General features: G+C 48.8%; 1 protein-coding gene across 4 annotated transcripts in view; it reads left to right on the top strand.

Annotated features, from left to right (window-relative positions):
* The window catches only part of efnb2a (ephrin-B2a), a 28,237-nt gene extending 5,815 nt beyond the window's left edge, over nucleotides 1-22,422 (top strand). The window contains exons 2-5 of one of the 4 annotated variants that reach the window (XM_071527165.1): nucleotides 7,632-7,915; nucleotides 18,103-18,195; nucleotides 19,687-19,800; nucleotides 22,028-22,422. In XM_071527165.1, the coding sequence (XP_071383266.1) occupies nucleotides 7,632-7,915; nucleotides 18,103-18,195; nucleotides 19,687-19,800; nucleotides 22,028-22,422 (886 nt within the window). Of the gene's footprint in view, nucleotides 1-7,631; nucleotides 7,916-18,102; nucleotides 18,205-19,686; nucleotides 19,801-22,009 lie in introns of all 4 variants that reach the window. The other 3 variants (XM_071527163.1, XM_071527164.1, XM_071527166.1) reach the window with 3 other exon arrangements.
* Nucleotides 22,423-23,962: the final 1,540 nt, after the last annotated feature.

Below are 23,962 nucleotides of genomic sequence, written 5' to 3'. Positions count from 1 at the left end.
AGGGGTGAGAGACAAACAGACAGAAGAGAGAGATCTAGCTGTTTTTTTTGGGGTTTTTTTTACTGGCGACAGATGTGATGGTCATAACCTCAGGAAGTAGGTCTATACAACCCTCCTCCTCCTCCTCCTCCTCCTCCTCCTCCCCGTTCTTCCCTTTGCCCCAAACCTTTCCCTCTCTCCTCCCAAATCCACCGTCCACCCCCTTTCCTCTCCCAACACCCACACCCACTAAAAAAAGACACCGAAAAGTTGAAAGTGAAGAAAGAAAGGAGGGGTGGGAAGGGAGGGGGGGGGGGGAGGGGGGGTTTGGAAGATAAATGAGAGAAACAGATGTCACCCCCTCTCGCTGATTTACTTTCAAGCCGTCAAAACTCACCCTGCCGCTCCCCGGCCTGTCGCCCACCTGTGCGCCCCACTCCTCACGAAATCACATGGGATAGAGATAGAGATGTGTGTGTGTGTGTGTGTGTGTGGGGGGGGGGGTATGGAGAGTTATGCTCACGTCACTTTCCCTTATCTCAGATCGCAAAAACATAAATCAAAACGGCATACGTTCGAAGGCTTTCATTCCAAAACGCTCCGTATCCGTTTTTGAAAAGTAATTGCCACCTGAAATTCATCGCTCAGCAAATTCATAAACAAAGATAATTTTCATCGGTATGTTGCTATTTTGCAGGCAAAGCGCTTAGGTCGGCTTGCAGCTTCATTCCTCTCCTGTAATGAGTTATGCTGTAATGCCAGCAACACCATCCAGTCAAACTGCCAGCAAACGTGAGCTTAGAATTATAAGGTTCTGTCTGCCTTCAGGATAATTCTGAGATATTGAGCTTCAAAGTTTTCATCATCCATTGAGTTAAATGGAGATGGGTCCTTTTGTTTTAGAAATTACAGACTCAAAAATCATTATTTTCAAAAAAATAACACCACACATATATCAACAGGCACTCATAGAATAGGTTAATGCAACTAACTCAGTTTTGACAAAAAGGTCAGATAGAACCTTATAATACCAAGGTCATATGCAATCATCTTCTTAGAGGTATTTTTTTTTTTTAATTGTAGCTGTTTCATTTTTTTGGACTGAAACCCCTTCAGCTGCGACAGAGAACTTCAGTAACTTTTTTTTTTTTTTGCAGTTTGCATATGAGAACCTTCTTATTTATCATCATGGTAAAGGCTTTCTCTCCAGCTCTTCTCCAGAGAAGCAGCAGCAGAGGCACCTGTGGCTGTTCTCACCTTCCTCACCAAACGGCCCGACAGAGCGGTTAGAAGCCGAGAGAAACGAGGCCAACCGACGGGCCCCGTGGCACTTCTGCTCGTATAGCTTCTCTGTTACTTTTTCCTCCCCGAGCCTGTCGAGGCAGTTGGCGTGCGTTTGGAGGAGGAACCGGGGGCAAATAGAAGGATAAACAGAGAGATAGAGAGGAGGAGGAGGAGGAGGAGGAGGAGGGGATGGGTTAGTGTTGATTTAGTGTGCATGAGGTGGCGCTGCTGAGTGCTACGGCATCGTATGTGGAAGCCTCTCTCTCTCTCTCTCTCTCTCTCTTTCTCTCTTTCTCTCTCTCTCTCTCTCTCCCTCTCTCTCTTCCCCCGGCCGTGATAATAAATGGCGTGATGAACTACATGGGTGCGCTGTCGGGATAGTGTTGCCCTCAGCATGGGGAAGGACAAATGGCGCGTGACGTGACAGAAAACTGGCAGAACACGCTCGCTGTGGAGCACGTATACGAACAAACAAATTCATCACACAAGTTCTCTGGGTTTTTTTTTTTGTGCTTCAAAATGTGTGCGTCACCCTTTCCGAAATGTCTTAAAGAGTCCGTCTCTAAAAGTTGCATATGATTATCTCTCCTTCTCCCAGTCAAAATGGTGCCCGTCTTCATACTCCTGCTGTTTTATATCAGCATGAATCAGCTGTTACTCCTATTTCACCTTGTAATGTTCTTTGCCTTGGCACATAATGCACATAATGCTGTCTGCATCTGTATTGACAAAGTCTACAGTTTCTAAAAAAAAAAAAAAATGCACGTTTACACACTACAACATACATGATTATGGCCTTGTTAATGTGAATACGACACACATTCACACATGTATATAGCCATAAATTCACATATCTGCTTCCTTCAGTTTCCCATATTCCTCATTTGTATACCGACACAAATGCTTCCACTATAGAGCGCATATGTCATATTTAGTAATCCATATTTAAGTAGGCAGTTAAAAAAAAAAAACTTTAACATGTTAGTAATCTACACTCTTTCCCACACTTCCCACTCTTACCGTCTGTCTGACATGCGTTGGCATCGGTGCATGTCTTTACATAACACCGTATATTAGGCTATATTCTATTTTTATTGTTTTTAAATGCTTTCAAAGCCTGATCTGGAGACGGAGCCTGGTGATAAATGCGCGGCGGCCTCGGAAACCCCTTCGCTCGGCCCTGGGGGAATATTTATGACGGAGAGAAAAAAAAGAGTTGAGGAGGAGGACGGAGGGGGTGAAGGGCCAAGTGTGCCTTAAAGCAGGAGGGGGGGAGGAGGTGGGGTGGGGGGGGTTAATGCCATTTACAAACATGAGATGGCAGGGCAAGCTTTTATCTGTTTACGCCCCTTCCTCCCTCCCGCCCTCCCTCCCTCCCTTTATTCCCCCTCTCTATCATTCTGCCATCTTCTCCTTTCGTCATCCCCTTTGCTGGCGTCTCTCTCTCTCCCTCTCTCTCTCTCTCTCTCTCTCTCTTGTTGGCCAAAGTGTGAGAGATGCAGCTGTTGAGTAGGGGCTGTCATGACGGAGAGAGAGGGAGAGAGAGAGAGAGAGAGAGAGGGAGGGAGGGAGGGAGGTGTAGTGGCTGGATCAGTCTCCTCAGCCTGTCTGGGTGACCTTGTGTACCTGGTGTTTTGTTCTAATGGCTGCCAACGGGGGGGCCAGGTGTATCTCACACACACACACACGCACACACACACACACACACACACACACCCGTACTCGTCACGAAACACAGGCAGGGGAGGAGACGGAGCGCGGGAGGGAGGCGAAGAACAAATGAGCGAGTGTCCAACTTGACAATCTCTCTCTCTCTCTCTCTGCCTCTCCTCTCTCTTTCCTCGCCTCGCCATCTTTTTTCCAGTCCTTTTTGTCTTTTTCTGCATGACAATCCAGACTGGCCCAGATTTCCCCTCGATCAGTCTCTTGGCATCTTATCCTTAACCACTCTTTCAACCTGTTTTTTTTTTTTTTTCCTTTTGTCATCGCTTCATTGGTTCCTCTCGTCATACAACATTTAGCGTTAAATCGGCCGGGTTAAAGGACACAGGGGTGTAATGGAGAGGAAGGTGTGTTTGTTCGTTTTTTTTTTTGTTTTTTTTTGCGCCCCTGGCCAAGGCAGATCTCAATTTGGATTGTAAAGAGAGAGAAAGAACAGGATGCAGCCATTATGATACCTGATCTGAGCATATTCTATCAAAAAAAACATAATACAAACCCTATGTGTGTGTGTGTGTGTGTGTATGTGTGTGTGTGTGTGTGTGAGAGAGAGAGAGAGAGAGAAAGTGTGTGTGTCAATATGTGAGAGGAGGAGGTTTATCTTGTATTGCATGTTTGCTTTTTTGAGTGTGTACATATCAGTGCTTGTGTCCGTGTGTGCGCTTATGTGTGTTTTCCGGCTCCCAAGTGTGTTAGCTTTATGTGTGTGTGTGTGTGTGTGTGTGTGTGTGTGTGTGGGTTTGGTCATGTTTGATCTCACACTATAGGTGCCCACTCCCTGCAAAGATAGCATTCATGCGACGCCCTCGCTGATACGATTGTCAGCCAGGTGGTGATCAAATCTGACGTCAGAAATGCCCGAAATATATCGAGCATGCGGATCTGTACCGGTGTTTGTGTGTGTGTGTGTGTGTGTGTGTGTGTGACAGGAGGCTACAGCTGTGTGAGAGAGCAGTGAAGCGGTGCGGGAGGCATTTTGTCTCCGACTGTCCTCCTAATTGCCTCATGTTTAGCAGTAAGATGCATGTTTGCTCTGCTGTGCTTGTGAGGACCTTCCACTGGCTTCCGTTCATTCCCCAAAACTTTACTCTGAGTTTAACCTAATCCTGATTCTAACCTCAAATCCTAAACCCAAATCCTGATGGCTGTTTTGAGTTTTATAATTGACATATCTGCTTTCTTAAGCGACTTTTCCCAGACACACCCTCTGTACAAACCGGTGCTGTTAGATTTCCAAAATCACACCGGAAAATAGCAGCTGTATTTACAGTATATATATATATGAATTATATTTTCTTCCATCAACTGAGAGCTTGATGGCCTTCTTAGACCCTCAAAATCCATTTGCCTTTCTACTGTTAAACTGGAAGCCCCTGAAGAAGTGATGACCCTCGCTTAGCAAAAATGTCTCAACTGTTTCTCAACCAAAACCAAACCTAACCTTAACCTTAATCCACACCCTAACCTTTACCCTAACCTATATTTAATCCTAATTCTAATTCTATCCCTAAACCTGAGTCCTAATCCTAAACTATTCCCTTGAAAAATTGAGGAGTGGACAAAATGACCCTCACTGTGCAAAAATATCCTCTCTCAAGGTCTAAAACACAACCTGGTTCTCACAAGGATAGAAGTACAAGAATATACACACACACTGATGCACACACACACACACACACACAGATCCTGACCAGCCGAGCATGATGGGACATGGTGATAAGGACGTGGAGCTGGAAGATAGGAATCTGGTGTTCAGCTCTTTTGTTGCTGGTTGTTGTCATTACGGACGGGATTCAAGCTATTCTAGATCTTTAGATAAATAATGCCCACCACTAGCCGCACACACACACACACACACACACACAAACACACACACATGCATGCACACACTTGCACCCCTGTATAAACACACATGCACCTCGCACGCATGAATGAACTCAGAAATACACACATACATACACACATAAGGTTCAATGCATACACATACAACTCTATTTGTGTATTAGCAAAGCCCCCTGAGGCCTCTCTCTCTCTCTCTCTCTCTCTCTCTCTCTCTCTCTTCCTCTCTCTCTCTCTGTGCTCCAGTTCTCCTGTCCTCTCTCTTGCCCCAACCTGACACACACACACACACACACATACAAATGATGAGAGGCAGGCCAGATGGCTGCAATGCATAGACATACACATTCTCTTCCCCTCTCTCTCTCTCTCTCTCTCTCTCTCTCTCTCTCTCTCTCTCTCTCTCTGTCCGTCAGTGGACAAACTGTACCACCGCTGAGTGTGTCCCCAGGGGGCAGAAGAAATATTCGCTCGGCCTAGTTGGCTGCTGTGTGTGTGTGTGTGTGTGTGTGTGTGTGTTAGTGTGTGTATGTGCATGTGCGTGTGTGTGTGTGTGTGTGTCTGCACTCTCGGTCGTGCACGTGCTTGCGCCGGAAGCAAAGACGACGATGATGATGCGTGCTCTTGGAGAGGGAAGGAGAGATAATGTATGTGACTGTATCTGTACGTTTGAAAGGCAAAGAGAGTGTGTGTGACTGGAAGAGAGAGGGAGAGAGGGAGGGAGGGAGGGGAAGAGAAGGGAAGAAAAAAGGAGAAAAAGCAGCCTGTGAGTGCTACCAGCCAGTGTGTATATATATATATCTAAAACTGATTATGCGTTGAATTTTTTCCCCCTACTATTCCATTTAGCGCTCTTTGTTAATTATGAATCGGCTGTGCCTTGCCACCGGTCCCCAGTGTGAAGGCTCCCCTGCCGCCCCGCGGTGCCTGTCTTTGTAGTCAGAAAAAGGAAGAAAAAAAAAAAATATAGAAAAAGGCGTGCGCTGGCGTTCAACTTTTCGCTCTCGCTGCTTTTGTACCGGGCCCGACGAGCGAGAGCCGGGCCTCTGCTGCTCTCCTCCTGCACTCTCTCTTCGGGGGTGGGGTGGGGTGGGGGTGGGGGGGTGTCAAAGGTCGCATGGAGCCGGCCGGGCCCACGGCCAGCAGCCCACACTGGAACGCGTATTATTTATACACTCTCCGCATACGTGTAAGGATGGATGGTATGGGTGGATGGAGGAGTGTGAAGGACGGAAAGAAGCAGAGAAAGACAGTGGACAGTGGACGAAGAAATGTTGCAAAACAGGGAGGTGGAGGGAAGCGAGGGAGATGAAAAGCAAAGGGGCTCCTTCTGGGTGTGTGTGTGTGTGTGTGTGTGTGTGTGTGTGTGTGTGTGTGTGTGGGTATGACTAAGTCACTTTCAGGGACACACACCGGACTTAAGACCAGTTGATTTGGGGACGGCTTGTGCAATTGGGGACAAAAGCCGTGTCCCCAATTGGTAAAAAGCTGATTTCTGGGTCAGTGGTTAAGGTTAGGGTTAGGTTAAGGTTAGGGTTAGGGTTAGGTTAAGGTTAGGATAAGGTTAGGGTTAGGGTTAGGCAAGTAGTGGTTATGGTTATGGTTAGGGTAAGTCTCCAGGAAATGAATGTAAGTCTATGTAAATACCCCAAAAGTGACATAAGTAAGACTGTGCGTGTGTGTGTGTGTGTGTGTGTGTGTGTGTGTGTGTGTGTGGAGAGCATCTACCGCTATCCACAAGGGGAACAGTCAAAGTTTCTTCAAACTAGCAGTCCACCTTTGCCAGAAAACCCTCCTCAGCTATCAGACACACTGCATCAGGTACAAACAACACACTTAACCCATATAGTTCCACTAGACATTCATATCATTTACATTAGTCTGTTAATAGCAGTATCATTTGGGAAGTATTCCTGTCTGTTTGCTCTTACTCCTACCAGTATTTTGTGCATGAAGCCTCCTGGGCGTTCACAGTTAACATTTAAAAATGTATTCATGCGTGGGGCAAATCCGTTTAGTGGATAAATACAAGGTTTCACCTCCAACTCAAGCTTCAGCTGCAAATGTATGTGTGTGTGTGTGTGTGTATGTGTGTCTGTGTGTGTGTGTGTGTGCAGTCACAGGCATGCTGCAGGGGCTCTCTGTACTTGGAGTCTAAATGGCAACATTATTTTACTTTTGGGAAGAATTTAGGGAAATTCAACTACACTCCCAGACAAAAGCCTCTAGGCTGTGTGTGTGTGTGTGTGTGTGTGTGTGTGTGTGTGTGTGTGTGTGTTTGTGTCTGTTTCTGTTTCTGTGCCTGTTGTTGTGCATTTGCCACACGAAGCCGAGCTCCGGAGTTTTATTGTTTTTTTATTTTCCTGTTTTGCATGCCGGCACCGTTCCGTCGCTTCGCTCGTATTCAAGAAGCGCGCCGCCGCCTTCTCCTCGTTTATCCGGTTAATTATTCGTTCTTTCCATCGCCGCCGCCGCCGCCGCCGCCACACTGCTGAAGTGAAACTGTGCTCTGCGATTTTTATGTTCAGATCTAAGGGTCACTCGCACTACACTCTCACGCAACAGACACACACACACAGCCATTATCTTTCATCATCAAAAATTAATGGACCCAATCAGTAATTACCACATCAATAATTAAGCCGACTTCTCTTTTTTTTGCGAGATATGCAGAGGTTCAATGGCAAACACTCCAATCCCCAATACATAATGAATGGCACATCATCCATTTACTGTGACTAACTAACTCCCTTCCCTCTCCCCCCTCCCTCCCTCCCCTCCCTCCCCTCCCTCCCTGCGTCTCCCACCAGATTCGTGCCGGGCCAGGGCGTGGTTTTGTACCCGCAGATCGGGGATAAGTTGGACATTGTGTGCCCCCGCGTGGACGGCGGGGTGAGCGACGGCGTGGAGTATTACAAGGTGTACATGGTGCCCAGGGAGCAGCTGGAGAGCTGCACCATCACCAAGGCCGACACGCCGCTCCTCAACTGCGTCAAGCCCGACCAGGACGTCAAGTTCACCCTCAAGTTTCAGGAGTTCAGCCCCAACCTGTGGGGCCTGGAGTTCTTCAGGGGGAAAGACTACTACATCATCTGTAAGTTCACAGCACATGATAAGGGATGCCTTGTATGTCTGAAGGAAAAATCCACCCTAAACACAGATATTGGCGACCTACTTTGCATTTCTGGGTTCATTTTGTTGTTTGGCGGTGTGTTTTTCTTATTCGCGCAACAAGTTCACACCGAAAAGCATTGTGGGAATTGTGAGGCACTTATTACTTAGTGTCTGCTAAATGACATGTAATGTAATGTAATGAGGCATGTTGAGGGAAAAGTGGGTACAACATAAAGGTACATTGCAAAAACTTTATCACAAAATAACTCCTGGAATGCGGTAAACCAGTGGTTCTCAACATGGGGTCCGGGGTCCGGTTAACACCATTAGACAATGTAGAAGAATGACTGTTGTGATCATAGTTTCACTGTTATCTCTCTACCTACAATACAGACAGTCATGGAATTCTGTACAAAATCATATCTGACAATAAAAATATTCTCAGATTTGGGTCAGAGAGAAAAAAGATTCTTCAAATGGGGGTCCGTGGCCCTAATGTGAACTAAATTAGGGGTCCTTGATATGAAAAAGGTTGAGAACCACTGCATTAAACATCACTGATTGATGAAATCTAGCAGTGTTAAAAGTATCTCAAGGTGGATTTTTCCCCTTTAAGAAGAAAGATCCTAGAGGTATGAACGGATTGTAAACATTTTATATCCGTTTGAAGTTATGCTAAGATGCTGTCTGACACAGTGTGCAGTGTTTTCAGAGATTCTCTTTGGACTGTCTCCCCTAGGGATTTGCATTTTGTATGTATCAAGCCTCTAGCAAGATACAACATTAATATCTTCATGCCAAACTGGTCAAAGTTGTTGGAAAACTTTTGTATTTTTTTTGCACTGGGCAGTTCTGATGCGTCAGGCTGACTAGCTGTGAGATCCTAAGCAGCTCACCCTCCGTCCCCTTGGCTCCTCACAAGGTTAGAGAGAGACTTGCCAGCCAGTCCTGTGGTGCAGGTGTGGCCGCACTGTTTCCCTGATTGCCTGCGATGTACTCGCGCCGTCCTGGGAGGAAGTCGTGATGGGGTTCAGTGACGGCCCCCCGGTTTGAAACACGGGAGGTGGACCGAACCATCTGTGTGGCGCTGACGGGGGGGTGCCGCGGATAGGACCATCTGTGAGGCTCTGCCACAGCCATCTGTGAGCTGTCACAGTAGGGGAAGGCCATATTTCTGACTGAGTGGAAGGAAGGGGAGGAAGGAGGACACGAAGGGGGGAAGGAAGGGAAGATGAGAAAAAGAGAAGATCGGGGAGAGGAGAGGACAGGAGAGGACAAGTGGAAAACAGAGAGGCAGAAACAGGAAATACTGCACTCTAGCCAAATACTGAGCTACGGTTGAGACAGTTGGATTTTGCATAATGTGTATGCAAGGTAGCAACAAATGCGGCCATTGTAAAAGTCCCACTTGCCATTGTAGAAGTCTCACTTCATGCATGCTGCTGCCTTGTTGTTTCCACAAGAAATTACTGGAAAATGTAAAAATTTTCTTCCGCGCTCGGCACAAGGAACGACCGGGCGAGCGGCCGTTTGAGAAAAAAAAAACAAAAAAAAAACCAGGTTTAGTGTTACACTGTGCTTATTCAGCTCTGCTTAACAGTGTTTAAACAGTGGCTGCCGTATCACTAATGTGTCATAGCTGCGGGAGAGTTGCATGATGGGGCACGCCGTCGTCTGCACCCTAACAGCTCCACGCCTAGTGCTGCAGATGAGACGCGTGCACATGCAAATAATATCGGAGCAAACAGAGCGGGTTCAATCCATTACACCGACCCACACGGGCCGGGTGGGGACGGGCTTTAGCTTTTGAATAGTCCAGCTGGTGGTAAATAAACTGTACGGGGGGGGTACCTGATGAGGGTGGTCACACACACACACACACACATGCATGAGCATCCACACCCACACGCACAAGCTGAGCAAACACTGTTAGATATGGTTTGTGTGTGAAGGTCGGGAGGGGGGGGACTACAAAGGCTTTTGCTCGAGGAGACACAGACACGTCCCCCTGATCCTCCTCCTCAACATCCAGACTCTCCTTCAGACACACACACACACACACACACACACACACTGCGGTTAATTATTGATGAGGCTGGTGCTGGTGTTTACTTCCCCTGGTTCTCCTGGTGCTCTTCCTCTCTGCTCCCGCCGCCGAATCACGGGGGGGGGGGGGGGATCAGAGTCTGGAAGACGGGGTTTTCGCTGATGTCAGTGTCGGAACATGGGTGGGGAAAGGCAGCACACACACATGTGGATATGCGTTTGGCGGCAGCGGATGGAAGCGGAAGGGGCGGGGGCACACACACACACACACACACACACACTGTCCCTAAGGAGGCCATAGCTGTAGCTGGGAGCATCTGTGCACACACAGCTGTACCAGTGCATTCCCCCCCCCCCGCCTCTGTCAACAACAATAGTCAACAACCCGTCTGTCTCTCTATCTCTAATTCTCCCTCCGTCTATCTATCTGTTTTCTCTCCGCGGCGCTCTATCGCTCACAGGCGGCTAGAGCTGACAAGCGCATTCAATTTCCCACCGCCTCCTGAAACCTTCCTCTTCATCAGCCTGCCGAGTCGACAAGTTGGTTCAGAGAGAGAGAGAGCGGAGGAAAGTTCAATCCGGAACTTTAAAAAGAGGGCTAGGAAATCCAATTTTGCAGTTCTTGCAATTTCACAGGTCCCCCCTCCCTCCCTCCCTCCCTTTCTCCCTCCTGCTCCCTCCACCTCCACCGCCGCCACTATCCCATCCCTCCCCTTCGCCGTTTACCCGAAAATGCTAATGCGTAGCCTAAAGAGGAAAGAGAGAGGGAGCGAGAGAGGAACAGAGGGCTACTTCTCCGTCGGAGTGTGTCGCGTTTTTTCCGCCGTTAATTGCCTCTTCTTGGCGAGCGCTGGCCCCCGGCCCTCGCGGCTTAAAGCGGCCCGGCGCGCCCCGCGTCGCGGCGGTTGTGTGTTGCCTCTTCTTAGTGTTGTTCCCGTCTTGAATCGGTGGCTTGGAGAAGCTCCAGCCTCGCATGGGTAAACACCAGTAGAGCACACACACACACGCACACACACACACACAAAAAAACAGAGACAGAATAAGAGAAATGTGGAGAGGTGTGCGTAGGTGGAGGAAGATTTGTGTGTTTGTGTTGTGTTTTTTTTTTTTTACCGTGCCGTGTAGGAGCAAGCCAATATGTGCCTCTCTCCGCTCGTGGGTGTATTTGTGTGTGTGTGTGTGTGTCTAGGTCTGTGTGTGTGTGTGTGTGTGTGTGTGTGTGTGTGTGTGTGTGTTTGCACGCGAGGGCGAAAGAGGCACGGGAGTGAATCGATGTATATACTTGTCTTGCCCTGCGTACGTCCGTGTGTGTGAGAAGAGTATCTCCATCTCGGTGTGTGTGTGTGTGTGTGTGTGTATGTGTGTGTCTTCACCCCTCCCCCCCCTCCTCCTCCCCCTCCTCCCCCTCCCCCACCCCGCGTCCCGTCCAAGAGCCGTGTGGAGTGTGCCGCCGCCTCCGAAAGTTCACCGCGAGGATTTCATTAGTCTCTTTGGAGTGAGCACTCGATACGTAATTAATTAACCGGCGTTTAATCCTCCCATTTTCTTTCTCACAATCGCCAAGGCCCCGCATCAATGCTGCGGATCTGAATCTCAACCAATTGGATTAGCGTTGCCTTGTGTTAAGTATTGTGCCAAGGCTAGACCTAGATTAGTCCCCCCCACCCCTTCAGATTCAAACGACTGCGACATTAGGGCTCAGAATTTGACATCCTATCCTATTGGAGCCATGATGGAAGATTGAAAAGGCAGTGAAATCCATTTCCCATGCGGCGAATGAAAAACACACTCACACCCTTTTGTCAGCCGCTTAATCTGTTAGTGTGGTGTACAGTATATGCATTCTGGCATGCTTCATTATGTGTGTGTGTGTGTGTGTGTGTGTGTGTGTGTGTGTGCATGATGCAGCTCCCCATGCGGTTGCGAATATGCATACAGCATGTCCTTGCGTTTGCTTGAGAAACCGCTGTATTTGTGTGTGTGTGTGTGTGTGTGTGTGTATATACGTATCTCTGCAGATTTCTCTGACTGTGTATGCTTGCTTGTGCATATGTGTGTGTGTGTGTGTGTGCCTTTTTAAAGTGGCAGTGCACAATGCTGCCCGAGTTGAGAGCAGATGAGTTTGACGTGATTGTTTGAGGCAGCATGGCCCGCAGCCGAGAACCTAGTGAGCTAGATGATTACATGAGCTAAAGAGAGAGAGAGAGAGAGAGGAGGGGAGGGGAGGGGAGGGGGGGGTCGAGCGAGAGAGAAAGACATAGAGAGAAAGAGAGAGAGAGAGAAAGCGAGAGAGAGGGCAGAGCGACATAGAGATAAACGGGGAGGGAAAGGGGGCAGAGAGAATGAGAATGACGAGAGAGAGAGAGAGAGCGAAAGAGAGCTAAAGAGGAAGGGAGGGGGGGAAGAGAGAGAAACAGGGAGAAAGGGAGCTAAAGAGAGAGAGAGGGAGGGAGGGGTCAGAGAGAGAGATAGAGAGAGAGAGAGAGAGAGAGAGAGAGAGAGAGAGAGAGGGAGCAGAGCGACATAGAGCTAAAGAGGGAAAGGGAATGGGGGCACGGGAAGAGAGAGAGAGAAAAGAGCTAAAGAGGGCAGAAGAAGGACGAGGCTGAATTTACAGTCAGAGCAGACATGCATGGGGAAATTCCATTAAGATTTTAATCACCTTTTTCTTCAGTCAAAACAGAAAATAGTCCTGTCGCCTCCCCAGCTCCCCCTCGATTGTCTTGTGAATCTGGCGTGAGCTCTGGGGGGAAATTCCTCTCATTAAATTAGACACGAATTGAAAATGCACCGCCGGCCTTCTGGCTGCATCACGGAGGGCGCATACCTCCACTTGTCAGAGAGTCAAACGGCGTTCAGTCACACAGATGAAGATTTAATTGTGGATGGGTGGCAGGATTAGTCAGAGGCAACGCTAATGTGTGTGTGGGGGGGAAATATGTAAGGGGTAAAAGGGGCAAAGTGTTGTTGAATCTCCGCAGTAATAGCTAGTCGCCACTGCTTTTTTGTCCTTAAACCACTTTCCAACTTCTGTAATAATTGAGTGAAATTGAGTTCTAATTTAGTGGATTTAAATAATGGATTTGTGTGTGTTTGTCTGCTAGTAGAGAGAGAGAGCAGGAGACGAGGAGTGGAGTGATTATTCCGGGGGCTTTGGTATTTGGGGTGACCCAGCTTTCCGGGGGTCGCCGGGGTCACTAAATGCGAGGGCCCACCCCCTCTCTGTCACGGGCGATTAGGGACGCACGGCGCTGACGAGGGCCCCGCTAACCGGCCCGCGACCCCGGCGCCACGACGACGGCGGCGGCGGCGGCGGCGGCGGCGGCTTCACGCTCGCGCGGCAAAACCGACAGACGGCAATTACGCTCGCCGTTTAGATCATAGCCGCCTCTCCTTCTCTCTCCTCTCCTGCTCTCTCCCTGTCTTTTCGGAGACACATCCTCATTCGGTCCGTTCGCTCATTATCTCGCCCTATCTGGGATTTACTCTCTCGTTCTGTCTCTCTCTCTTTCCCTCTCTGTCTTTCTGGGATGCCGCCTCAGTCTCTTTTCCTCCTCCATCCCTTCCCTTGTTGCCATGCCTTTGCTCTATTCCACTATTTATGAGCGGCCCAGCATTGTCTTTCGGCGGTGCATTGTGTATTAATTATACCCACAGAGGTTGGCAGTGTCGGGGAAGCTGCTCTGAAAAGTGCAGTTTTACAAGCTACCAGTTAACTTCACAATGGAAGAAGTTGAACTACAGCAAATACAGGTTTTGTTAACTTATAGTTACTTAGATAAAGTACGTAGAATTACTCATATTTACCTCTGTAGTGTCATATAATACAGAATCACATGACTGCAAACAATAGTATAACAATTCTGAAAGAAAAATTGCAATTCCCTTCATTTCTCTTGTAGCTAATAATAGTTGACTACACCTGAAAATGACAAAAATGCAATAAACCACTAAAAACACAAACACAATCTGAATTTATCTGAGCTAGACACCCAGCTACAGCAAAATGTTAAATGAAACAAATAGTTCAATTACATGTAGTACTGGAGGTTGGCTTGTTACTGGGGAGTTACATTAGCAGAAAGCAGGAAATCGAGTTAGGAGCTCACACTCTTTCTCTGGATTGGAGCTCACAATTGACTCTGTCTCACTCTGTCTTCGTTAAACAGAGGGTGATTTTCCACCGTCTTGATTTGATAAACGGGAGTAAATTAAGTTAAGGAGGGTGAGGAGGACTATGGGGAGGGGGTGTGTGTCTGTGTGTGTGTGTGTTGGGGGGGTTTGGGTGGGGGGTGAAAGGAGATTGGAGTGGCGCGTGCTTGAGAGAATGAAGTCTTGATGTTTTATGCTCGTGCTAATTTTACAGGTGGCTTTCACACACACACACACACACACACTGACACTCAGTGAGGACACTTTGCTGACACACTTCTACCATTTGTTTGCGACTAAGTGTTAGAGTAGTTGTTGCATGCTTGTGGGTGTAGGTGTGTGTGTGTAAATGTAAATTTTTCACAGACCCACTTGAGCTGTCACTTTGCTCTAAAGCGGCACTTTGTCACAGTCAGCGAGTGATTTTTCTTTCCCCCCCCACCTTTGCCGAGTGTGTTTTTGCGTGTGTGTGTGTGTGTGTGTGTGCGGTAACGTTGCGGTCGCAAGCCTTTTTTCAACCCCCAAGTGCCTCAGTGGGCCGTCCCGTCACAGCTAACCCCCATCTTAAACCATACAGCCGGAGCGCAAGCTGTGAGAAAATGGACACAGTGACGTTTGGTGGAGTGAATGTGTTGTGAGGGAAGAAAAAAGAAAAAAGAAAAAAAATCACACTCTCTTTCTTTCTTTCTCTGTCTTTCTTTCTCATTTCTCACTTATTGTTTCTCTCTGGGTGTCGGGGGGGGGGGGGGGGTCAGGCAGAAGCTGAACCGGTGCTCTCTCTCCCTTCTCTTTTTCTCTCTCTCTCTCTCTTTCTGAGATTGGTGGGTTAATCTCTCTCGCCCTTTTTTCTCCGTCCCCCGTCAGTTTTTCCCTTCTATGTATGTGCACCCTCCTCACCTCTCCCTCTCTCTCCCTCTCTCTCTCTCTCTCTCTCTCTCTCTTTCTCTCTCCCTTCCTGTGAGTCTTATCTGGGTGCTGTAAAGCCAGTGGTAGTTGGGGAGTAAATCCATTTGTGCGGGGCCTTGTATGAGCCAAGTCTATCCTCCCTCCACCGTGTTCCCTCAGCATTACGGATTAGCTTCTCCTGGTTAGCTCCAGCCTGTAGCCAGCTAGTCTGTCAGCCAGTCAGCCCGGCTTTGGCCCGGCTCGCCCCGGCCAGTCATTCAGCCGGCATTAGCCGATTCAACAATCACATTCTGTTTAAATCCAAGTCAGGCTTGCCTGGGCTGCAGCTGAGTGTGTGTGTTTTACCCTTTAAAGGGGAAGAAGAAGTTTAAAAGTGCTGCGCATATAAAGACTTTGTGTTTTTTTTGTTTTTTTTTGAGGGGGACTTTTTGTTGGGGGAAATGTTGCAGTGTGAGTCTGAGTTTTGGAAAAAAAAAAAAAGTGGATGTTTTTAGGAGGTGTTTCTGGTGTTTTTTCGAGACGGGTGCTGATGTGTTAAACGGGTTTTATAGGGCAAAGGGAAGGAGGGATGTGAGGAGGGAGGAAAGGAGGGCAAGAAGAATGGAGGTAGTGATATGAGTGGCAGATGAGGCCTACATAAACCTTCTGTTCAGTTCACTGGCCTTGCGCAACCTCTGAACCCTGACCTGTTATGCACACACACACACACATATGCATTCACACACACACACACACACACATACACAACTGCACACACACACACACACACACTCATCAATTAATCGTCAAACAACGCTAATCACACAATCAAGTAAACAGTGTTAAGACGGTTAATGACATCCTGCCGTACATCAGGATTGCAGAATCCCTGTCCGTTGTGCTAACAGGTTTATGAATTGAACACACACACACACACACCCTCACACACACACACACACACACACACACACACACATAGGCACAGAAGCACAAGCCTTTAAGGAGCTTTGTCTGTAATGTGCTTTTGGGCCTCCACTAGAAATCCATAGGTCAGCTAGAGAGAGAGAGAGAGAGAGAGACAGGAGCAGAGAGAGGAGGCGAGGTGGAGGGAGGGAGGGAGGGAGGGAAGGAGGGAGTCCTTGTTAACATGCTCTTTGTGTCCGCTCCCATCACCATCTTATTGAAGGCAAGGGGATCCGGATCAAAATGATTGGTAGCTGGGAGGGGGGGGGGGGGGGGGGGGGAGGGGGAGAAGGAAAGAAGCGAAGGAATAAGAATAAGAGGGAGAGAGAGAGAGAGCGAGAGGCAGAGCTTAATATTTCAAAGCTATATTTTTTTTGTGAATTTCATAGGGACTGCGCCGAAGCACCTGCCTTTAAATTCCCTTCCAGTTGATGAGAAGGGCTTGGGGGTGCGGCGGTAGGGGGCGGGTGGGGTGGGGGGGTGGAGGGGGCAGCGTGTCCAAGAGGCAAGAGGGAGAAGGGGATAGAAGTGTGGGCCGAGGGTTAGGAAAGGTGGTCGGGTGGAGGTGGTGGTGGTGGTGGTAGCGGGCGCCTGCGGATGGCGGTCAGAGCGAGGGGGCGAGGGAGGGAGGGGGCTGGGGTGGGGGGGTGCGGTGGGGGGGTAGAGGAAGAAGAGGAGGGGGAGGGAGTGAGGGGGCAGTTGGAGTGAATGCGGGCCACTGCGCGCTGGCGGGAAGCCAAGCCGCTAAGCCCTGGCAGCTCGTTAGCCTCTGTGTTACTGACCTGATAGACCACAAGCCCCCCCTCCACCCCATCCACTCCTCCATCCCTCCCTCCATCCATCCCTCCCTCCCCTCTCCACGCTTCCCTCCCCAAGCTAGCTGCAGTTCTGCCCTTCCGCCTTCTGGGGGCAGCGCAGTGTCCGGCGGATCAAAAAGCAGAGAAAATCTTGACTGGTGATGAGTGGGAGATCCAACATGGAGAGAGAGAGAGAGAGAGAGAGAGAGAGAGACGCTGTAGCTGCAGTGGCTGATGGGATTGAAACCAGCCAGCTGATGGTGCTATGGCAGGCCTAGCTCCAGCCTGTGTGTGTGTGTGTGTGTGTGCAGGCCACATCTACAGCCACATTTTTTGACACAAGTTTCTTTTATCAAATGTATAATCTCTCCGTTTTCTAATTTTAAAAGGCCTCGCAGCATCTGTTTATGGGGCCCGTTCTGTTGCCCCCCCTGTCGCAGGCGGGACGGCCCCGCACCTCCCACCCGGCTCCCTCTCCCCAACATCTGCTGCCGCTCCCTTTAAACACAGTGTTTAGCGGTGCGCTTCTGTTTTCTCCTGTGTTTAAACAGTTTTTTAGCTCCTTAAAGCTCTTTTTATCTAAGGGCCATTGAGGTATTTATCACCTCCCTCTGTTCCCTCTGTTTCGCCTCCTTCTTGTGCCTCTCCTGGAAAAGTGCCCTCTCTTTTTCTTACTTTTTTCTTTTTTTTACTGTTTTTCATCCTCTCTTGTTTACGTCGTCCCAATTTTTATGTTGTCAGCACATCTCTCCTCCGTCTTTAAGCCCGGCAGCAGGTTTGGGTTTTTAGATCTGAGCGTTTTGAGTGCTTTTAAAATCCGAGAGTGTGTTCTTTAATAACCGGCTACCACTCTCCGGAGTGTCGTTAGCGCTAATGTACAATAAGCCACCGCAGAATTTTCCCGCGGCTTGCCAAGATGGCCGCCGTTGTTCCCATCCGTTGTCTCGCTTTCACTCCCTCTCTCTCTCTCTCTCCTCTCTCCTCTCCTCACCTCCCTTAACTGCCTGCTTCACAGGGCCCATCAGCCCAGTTAGAGATATTACAGTCACAATTACTCAAGCTAATTGACTTTGGGGACGTGAAATATTCCGCCGGTGCAGAGCGACCGAGGTGATGAGGGGGTGAAATGTGACTTTATTAAGGGGCGGTGACTCACATCCTTCCCTGAGAGGCGCTTTTTCAGTGTCTCCGTCGTCTTCGGTAACTGGCTGCTTTTCCCAGATAGGCTTGAGATGGTCTTCCCTGTTGTATTTTGCACTATATGTTCGCGGTGACAGCTGATTCTAACTCTCTCTTGCTCTCTCTCTCTCTTGTCGTTCCGCAGCTACGTCTAACGGCACCATGGAGGGCATCGACAACCAGGAGGGGGGAGTGTGCAAGACCAAGTCCATGAAGATAATCATGAAAGTGGGACAAAGTGAGTATTGTATTATTGCGTTACGGTCGTGAGTGCCTGCAGGCGGGAGCGGGCAGGCTTCATGCATTGTGCAAAATTGTATGAGACTCCGAACATGCCCTAATAAGGTCATAGGAGGCTGTGCAGCATGCAGCTCCATCGTCTCCATGACACCTGGGGCTGCGAGGGGCATGAGATGTAATCTAGCGGAAGCCCTGGAACACACACACACACACACACACACACAATTGCACACGCATGCACGCACACATGCACTGAAAGCATCTGGTGTGATACTCCCTCCTCCAGAAGGCTCTCTACACATGCAAACTCAGGAGATCATGATCCACCTGCGTGCACATCACCACATGCGTCACGCACATACACACACACACACACACACACACACACACACACAGCCCCCAAGCGGGCTTTCTACATATGCCTCCTAAGTACAAAGGCACACACACACGCGCACAGAAACACACTCTTTCTCTCACACACACGCGCGCACAGAGCACAGCTGTCCTCTATGAGGCGGCGGCGGCACCCGGCCCTCGTTCTTAATTAATGGCAATGATTATTCATAAATCAGCCGCGCGGCCGCCACCCAACGCGGTAATTTCCCGAGGTCGCCCCTCTCGTCAACACCAGCCTCAGCGCCACTGAGAACCGCTGAAGGTCAGGGAATTAATCAGAGCCGCTGCACTCTGAGAGAGGAAAGAATAGGTGCCGAACAGGACTGAAAATTAGTTCTAGTGCTCAAAAAATCTGCTTAATAGCAACGGAAATCCGTTCTAGTGTTGAGAGTAGGTGCTTAACCTTACCCACAGACCTTTCAGCAGTACCTGGAAAACTTTTCTCCCATTTGGCGCTGCCGTCCTCTATCTTACAATCCAATGGACTTGAACTGATAGTCGCTGAAGTCTTCTATTCAGACGGTGTGGTTGAGACTCCACGGTGCATAGAGTTCAAACTGAGACTAGTGACAGCAGATGCTCAGACAATTACACCGCCATTCAGTGTGGCTATTTTGGGTCTGCTCAACTTTAGCACTACCCCAGATATATTGAGAGCCATTTTAGCACCATTGGAACCATATGGATCCATTACAGAACCAAAAGCAGCCATTAGCTATCCTTTATGGAACATTACAGTACCATCCAGAACATGAAGAGCCATATGTGGCTCTACAAAAAAAAACAATTTGCTCTTATATGGAATCGGTTGAATTGCAGAAATAGTGAAGAAAAACTTCACTGTGAGGAATCGCAAGGTGCTTTGTGGAACTCATAATGAGTTTTTAAATAGTAGTGAGGAAGCATTTAGAGGTTCAAGTGAGTTTTCAAGTTTCAAAATAGCTCCTAAAGTGCAATTTATTCCTCAAAGAACCTTGGAGGAAACGCCTTTTTTCAGATGGTGTGAATTCATTAATGGCAGGTTGAACAACTGTGGAAAAAAAAAAAAATCAATCCTCCATTAATTCCCGTGTTTCTTATCTGTGTTTTCCAGATCCCTCTGACCCTATTTCACCCAAAGACAACCCCACCAGACTACCCTACCCTCCCAAGCACCCGGACGGCAAGGACTCCTACAAACCAAATAACGAAGTGCTGGAGAAGCCAGGTGAGAGCGCCTTTTTTGCGGCTTAAATCCCGGGAAAGCGGTAATTGAGAGGAGGATTTATCGAAACAATGTGGCATTTTGGGACCGCGACCAGTTAGGCCAGCTAAGAGCAGATAGCGCTAAGAGGATAGCGCTAAGTGTGTGTGTGTGTGTGTGTGTGTGTGTGAAAGTGCAGGAGAGAAAGGTCAGCGATTCATCAGGCGGTAATTGAATGTTGCCCATAAAACTGATAGGCATCTCCGGCTTCTCAAGGACTTATAAGGTATCCCCGCCCCGGCCCCCATTCCAGCCTCGCCCCGGCCCCCGAAAGTGACATTTTCAGGAAAATGATCCGATCGCTGTCTACCATCTTTAACGACCGTGCACTCCTAGCACAGACACACACTTGTTTCTGCACACGAAAACACACACACACACATATTCGTGCAGAGTGTTCTTATCTCTGGTATTATATTGCAGTTAAAAAATCTTCCAAGGACAAAAAAAAAAAAAAAAAAAAAAAAAGATCAGGCCGGCAATTTCCGCAATGAGCTGCGTGTTCAGAAAAAAAATGAAAAGAGGAAAGGCCCAAGAACAAAAAACAAGCTGACCTACATAAACAGTCCTCCGGTCCTCGCGCTCTCTGTCCTGATTCGGGGAGGGCGCGGCGTCGCCTATCTGCCGCCCCGCCCGTTAAATCCACGCTGGCACCGGGATCTGTCGACATCAGCATCTTGCTCTCCCCAGTTTTCCCCTGTTTTTTTTTTTTTTTTTTTTTTTAACGTCTCATCCCTCCATTCCCCGGCCCAGAGAGCGCAGGAGCATATGGGCGTCAGAGTGCTATGGGCAGAGTGTCTGAGGCAGCATAATCCCCTTGTAAAACAACGGAAGGGTCCTTGCTTTGGGCTCACTGCCATCCCATCTCCGCTTCCCCCCCCCCCCCACCACCACCACCACCACCACCACAGGCAAAAAAAAAAGCAGTTTTAGGCCCTCGGGGGGGAACAGCGCCAGACAGGGGAGACACAGTAATCCGCCTGCCCAGGGAACAAGCTCGTATCCTGGGGGAGAACAGGAACAGACCCGCCCTTGAGTGTTGGACGTGGACCAGAGCGTCCATCGCTGGGAGTCAGAGCACAGCTTGGCTTTCATAATTGATGTGTCACGATGACATCGAGTATCTCTTTTCTTATTTTTTTTCTTTCCCCCGGTGCTGTTAGTTAGAAAATGAAGTTCCTTTTTTGTGTCTTTCAAAATGCAATTTATCTAAGTGCCATTTGCCCGTATCTACCCCAGCCTTTGTATCTTGTATCAGGCCGCGCTCGCCCTAGTTTCAAGGTTGCAGCCACCACCAGCTGAATTTGAATAGCCACCGATCGAATGTGACCTTTATACAAAAAGCCTTCTAGAGGCAGGCCGCACTCCTCAGCCATTGTGCTCCCGGCCCGCCTGCCTCACACCTGCCTGCACCGTGACCAGATGAAAAGATTGTGGAGAGTGAAAGGGAAAAGCAGGAAGTGACTGAAAAAAAGAAATAATCACTGTGATAAAATTGAAAGGAGGACCCTCTGCTAGGGCTGGGCGATAATTCGATATTTCCGTTTATCGTCTTTCAGTGGAATCATATCGTGATGATATGAAGATATTTTGATATCGTGACACACATTTCTGCTGTCTGAATTGATGATGACAAGCAAATTTTACTTAAAAACTCTCATAAAATGAGGTATGGTAGGAATATTATTTGAATATTTCTGTTTTGTTTGACATCACACCTAACATTACCATTCGGTTCAATGAGATGAACATTCATTTGATTATTTAATGTGATTTTGCATACATGAACCATATCGTGATATACAGTACTGTGCAAAAGTCTTAGGCATATGGCAAAGAAATCCATAAAGCAAAGAAACTAATGAAATGAAAAGTTTCTGAATATCAAAAATTTACAATAAACAGCAGTCTACTGACACACTAATGCAGAAAACAAATAAACATCTAAGACTTCTAAGAAATGTATATAAAAAATCTAGGGTGCCTAAGACTTTTGCACAGTACTGTATATTGATATCGAGAAAAATCCTTATGATTATCATGATATTGATTTCAACCATATCGCCCAGCCCCACCCTCTACTTCCTCCTTTAACTCCCAAAACCTCTAAGACCCCCTGCTCATTTGACATCTCAGTCCTTTAACTCTCTCTCTCTCTCTCTCCCCCCCCAAGGCGTCTCGCCCCGGGAAGGCGAGGGCGCCGGCGCCGGCGGCGGGAAGTCGTCCAGCGTCATCGGCTCCGAGGTGGCCCTGTTCGCCGGCATCGCCTCGGGCAGCGTCATCTTCATCATCATCATCATCATGCTGGTGCTGCTGCTGCTCAAGTACCGGCGGCGGCACCGCAAGCACTCGCCGCAGCACGCCGCCACGCTGTCGCTCAGCACGCTGGCCACGCCCAAGCGGAGCGGCGGCGGCGGCGGCAACAACAACGGCTCGGAGCCCAGCGACATCATCATCCCGCTCAGGACTGCCGACAGCGTCTTCTGCCCGCACTACGAGAAGGTGAGCGGCGACTACGGCCACCCGGTCTACATCGTGCAGGAGATGCCGCCGCAGAGCCCGGCCAACATCTACTACAAAGTCTGAAGCTTTTTTTTTTTTTTTTGTGGGGGGGCTTTTTGAAGCGAGAGACACACACACACACACACACGGGGATGGGGATCGAACCCCCAACCCCAACCCCCCCCCCACCCCCCACCCCCCAAAAACACCACCTGGCAGAGCGGGGTTTTTTTTTTTTTTTTTTTGTCTGGCGCAGCCGGCACACCCGCGAACACTCTTTCTCTCTCTCTCTCTCTCTCTCTCTCTCTCTCTCAATCTCTGTCAACCCTCCTCCTCCTCCTCCTTCTCCTCTGATGTTTTGTTGTTGCTACCTTTCCTCTTTTTTTTTTTTTTTTTTTTGATGCTTTCGTCGTGCTGGTTTGTTCTTAGTAACAAGGTTGTTGGCGGAACGGGACGGGACGGGGGAGCAGGCCGCCGCCCCGCCACTGCTGCTGCTGCTGCTGCTGCTCTCCGGGGCTTTTAAGGGAAGAATCGAGGAGGACAATCTCTTCTCCCCCCCACCCCCCCGGCCCCCCCGCCCACCCCCCCCGCCGATGTCGCTCCCCGTTTTGTTTTCCGTGCACTACGACCGGGAACTGAGCTGCGTGTTGTGCTTTGTGTTGTGGGAGTCAGAAAGACGGGACAGATGTGCCAGCGTGTGTGTGTTTTTTTTTGTTTTGTTTTTTTTTTTTACTCGGATGGGAAGGACAGACGGATGTACGGATGCGCAAAGGTTTCCCGGAGCGTGAGATGACGAGAGGATGAGAGGAGGAGGAAGGAGTTTTTTTTTTTTTTTGGGGGCCTCACCTTAAGAGAGACTACTGCTTGGCAAAAGAGAGGGGAAAGAGACCAAAAAAAAAACAAAAAAAGAGAGAGAGGAGGAGGAGGAGAGGTATAAAAGGAGGATACGGGCCGACCAATGAACTCGCGTCACAAATCGCTCGCTAGCCAGAGAGAGACTCTGTGGATTTACCAGCCGGAAGCGGAAAAAGGAGAGGGATTCCCAGCGATTCCTCTCTCTGGGACTTTCCCCGACTGACTCACGGAGATCACCCACTCACCCTGTCACCCACACGCTCACCGTCACACACACACACACACATACACACACACACACACTCACACAGACACACTCTCTTATCAGTCATTGTGAACTGTCTGGGTCCTAGCACGGACAACACCACCTCTCCTCATATCCCAGATTGCATTTTTATGTTTTTAGCGGAACAATTCTTTCAGATGTTACTTGAAGGTTTTGAGGAGAAAAAAAAGAAAGATTCCCGTTTTTTTGTATCGTCAGCATTTACTATTCTTATTTTTTTTTTTTTGGTCATATCTGGTTTTCATACCCTGGTATAGTTCAAGTGCAGATAGAGGTTTTGTTTTCCTTTAGTGACGTGTTGTTATCAGAACTCATATCGTACGTTGACGTTCAAACACAAGTGACCCACACATTGCGGCCCGCTGGCTAGGAGCGGCGAGAGCCTGAGGAGGAAGGAGGGAGGATTTTTTATTTAGCGCCCTCTCGCCAGGGGGGGACAGGGCGCACATCGTCGGCCCTCTGTGGACTCAGGTCTGCCCAGGT

This window comes from Centroberyx affinis, unplaced genomic scaffold (assembly GCF_046629955.1).
Source record: "Centroberyx affinis isolate AG114_WGS23_722 - 3 ecotype Tasmania unplaced genomic scaffold, CSIRO-AGI_Caff_v1 ptg001495l_1, whole genome shotgun sequence".
Taxonomy (NCBI): Eukaryota; Metazoa; Chordata; class Actinopteri; order Beryciformes; family Berycidae; genus Centroberyx; species Centroberyx affinis.
The sequence above is the reverse complement of the archived record's forward strand: the minus strand, read 5'-3'. Positions and strand labels throughout refer to the sequence as shown.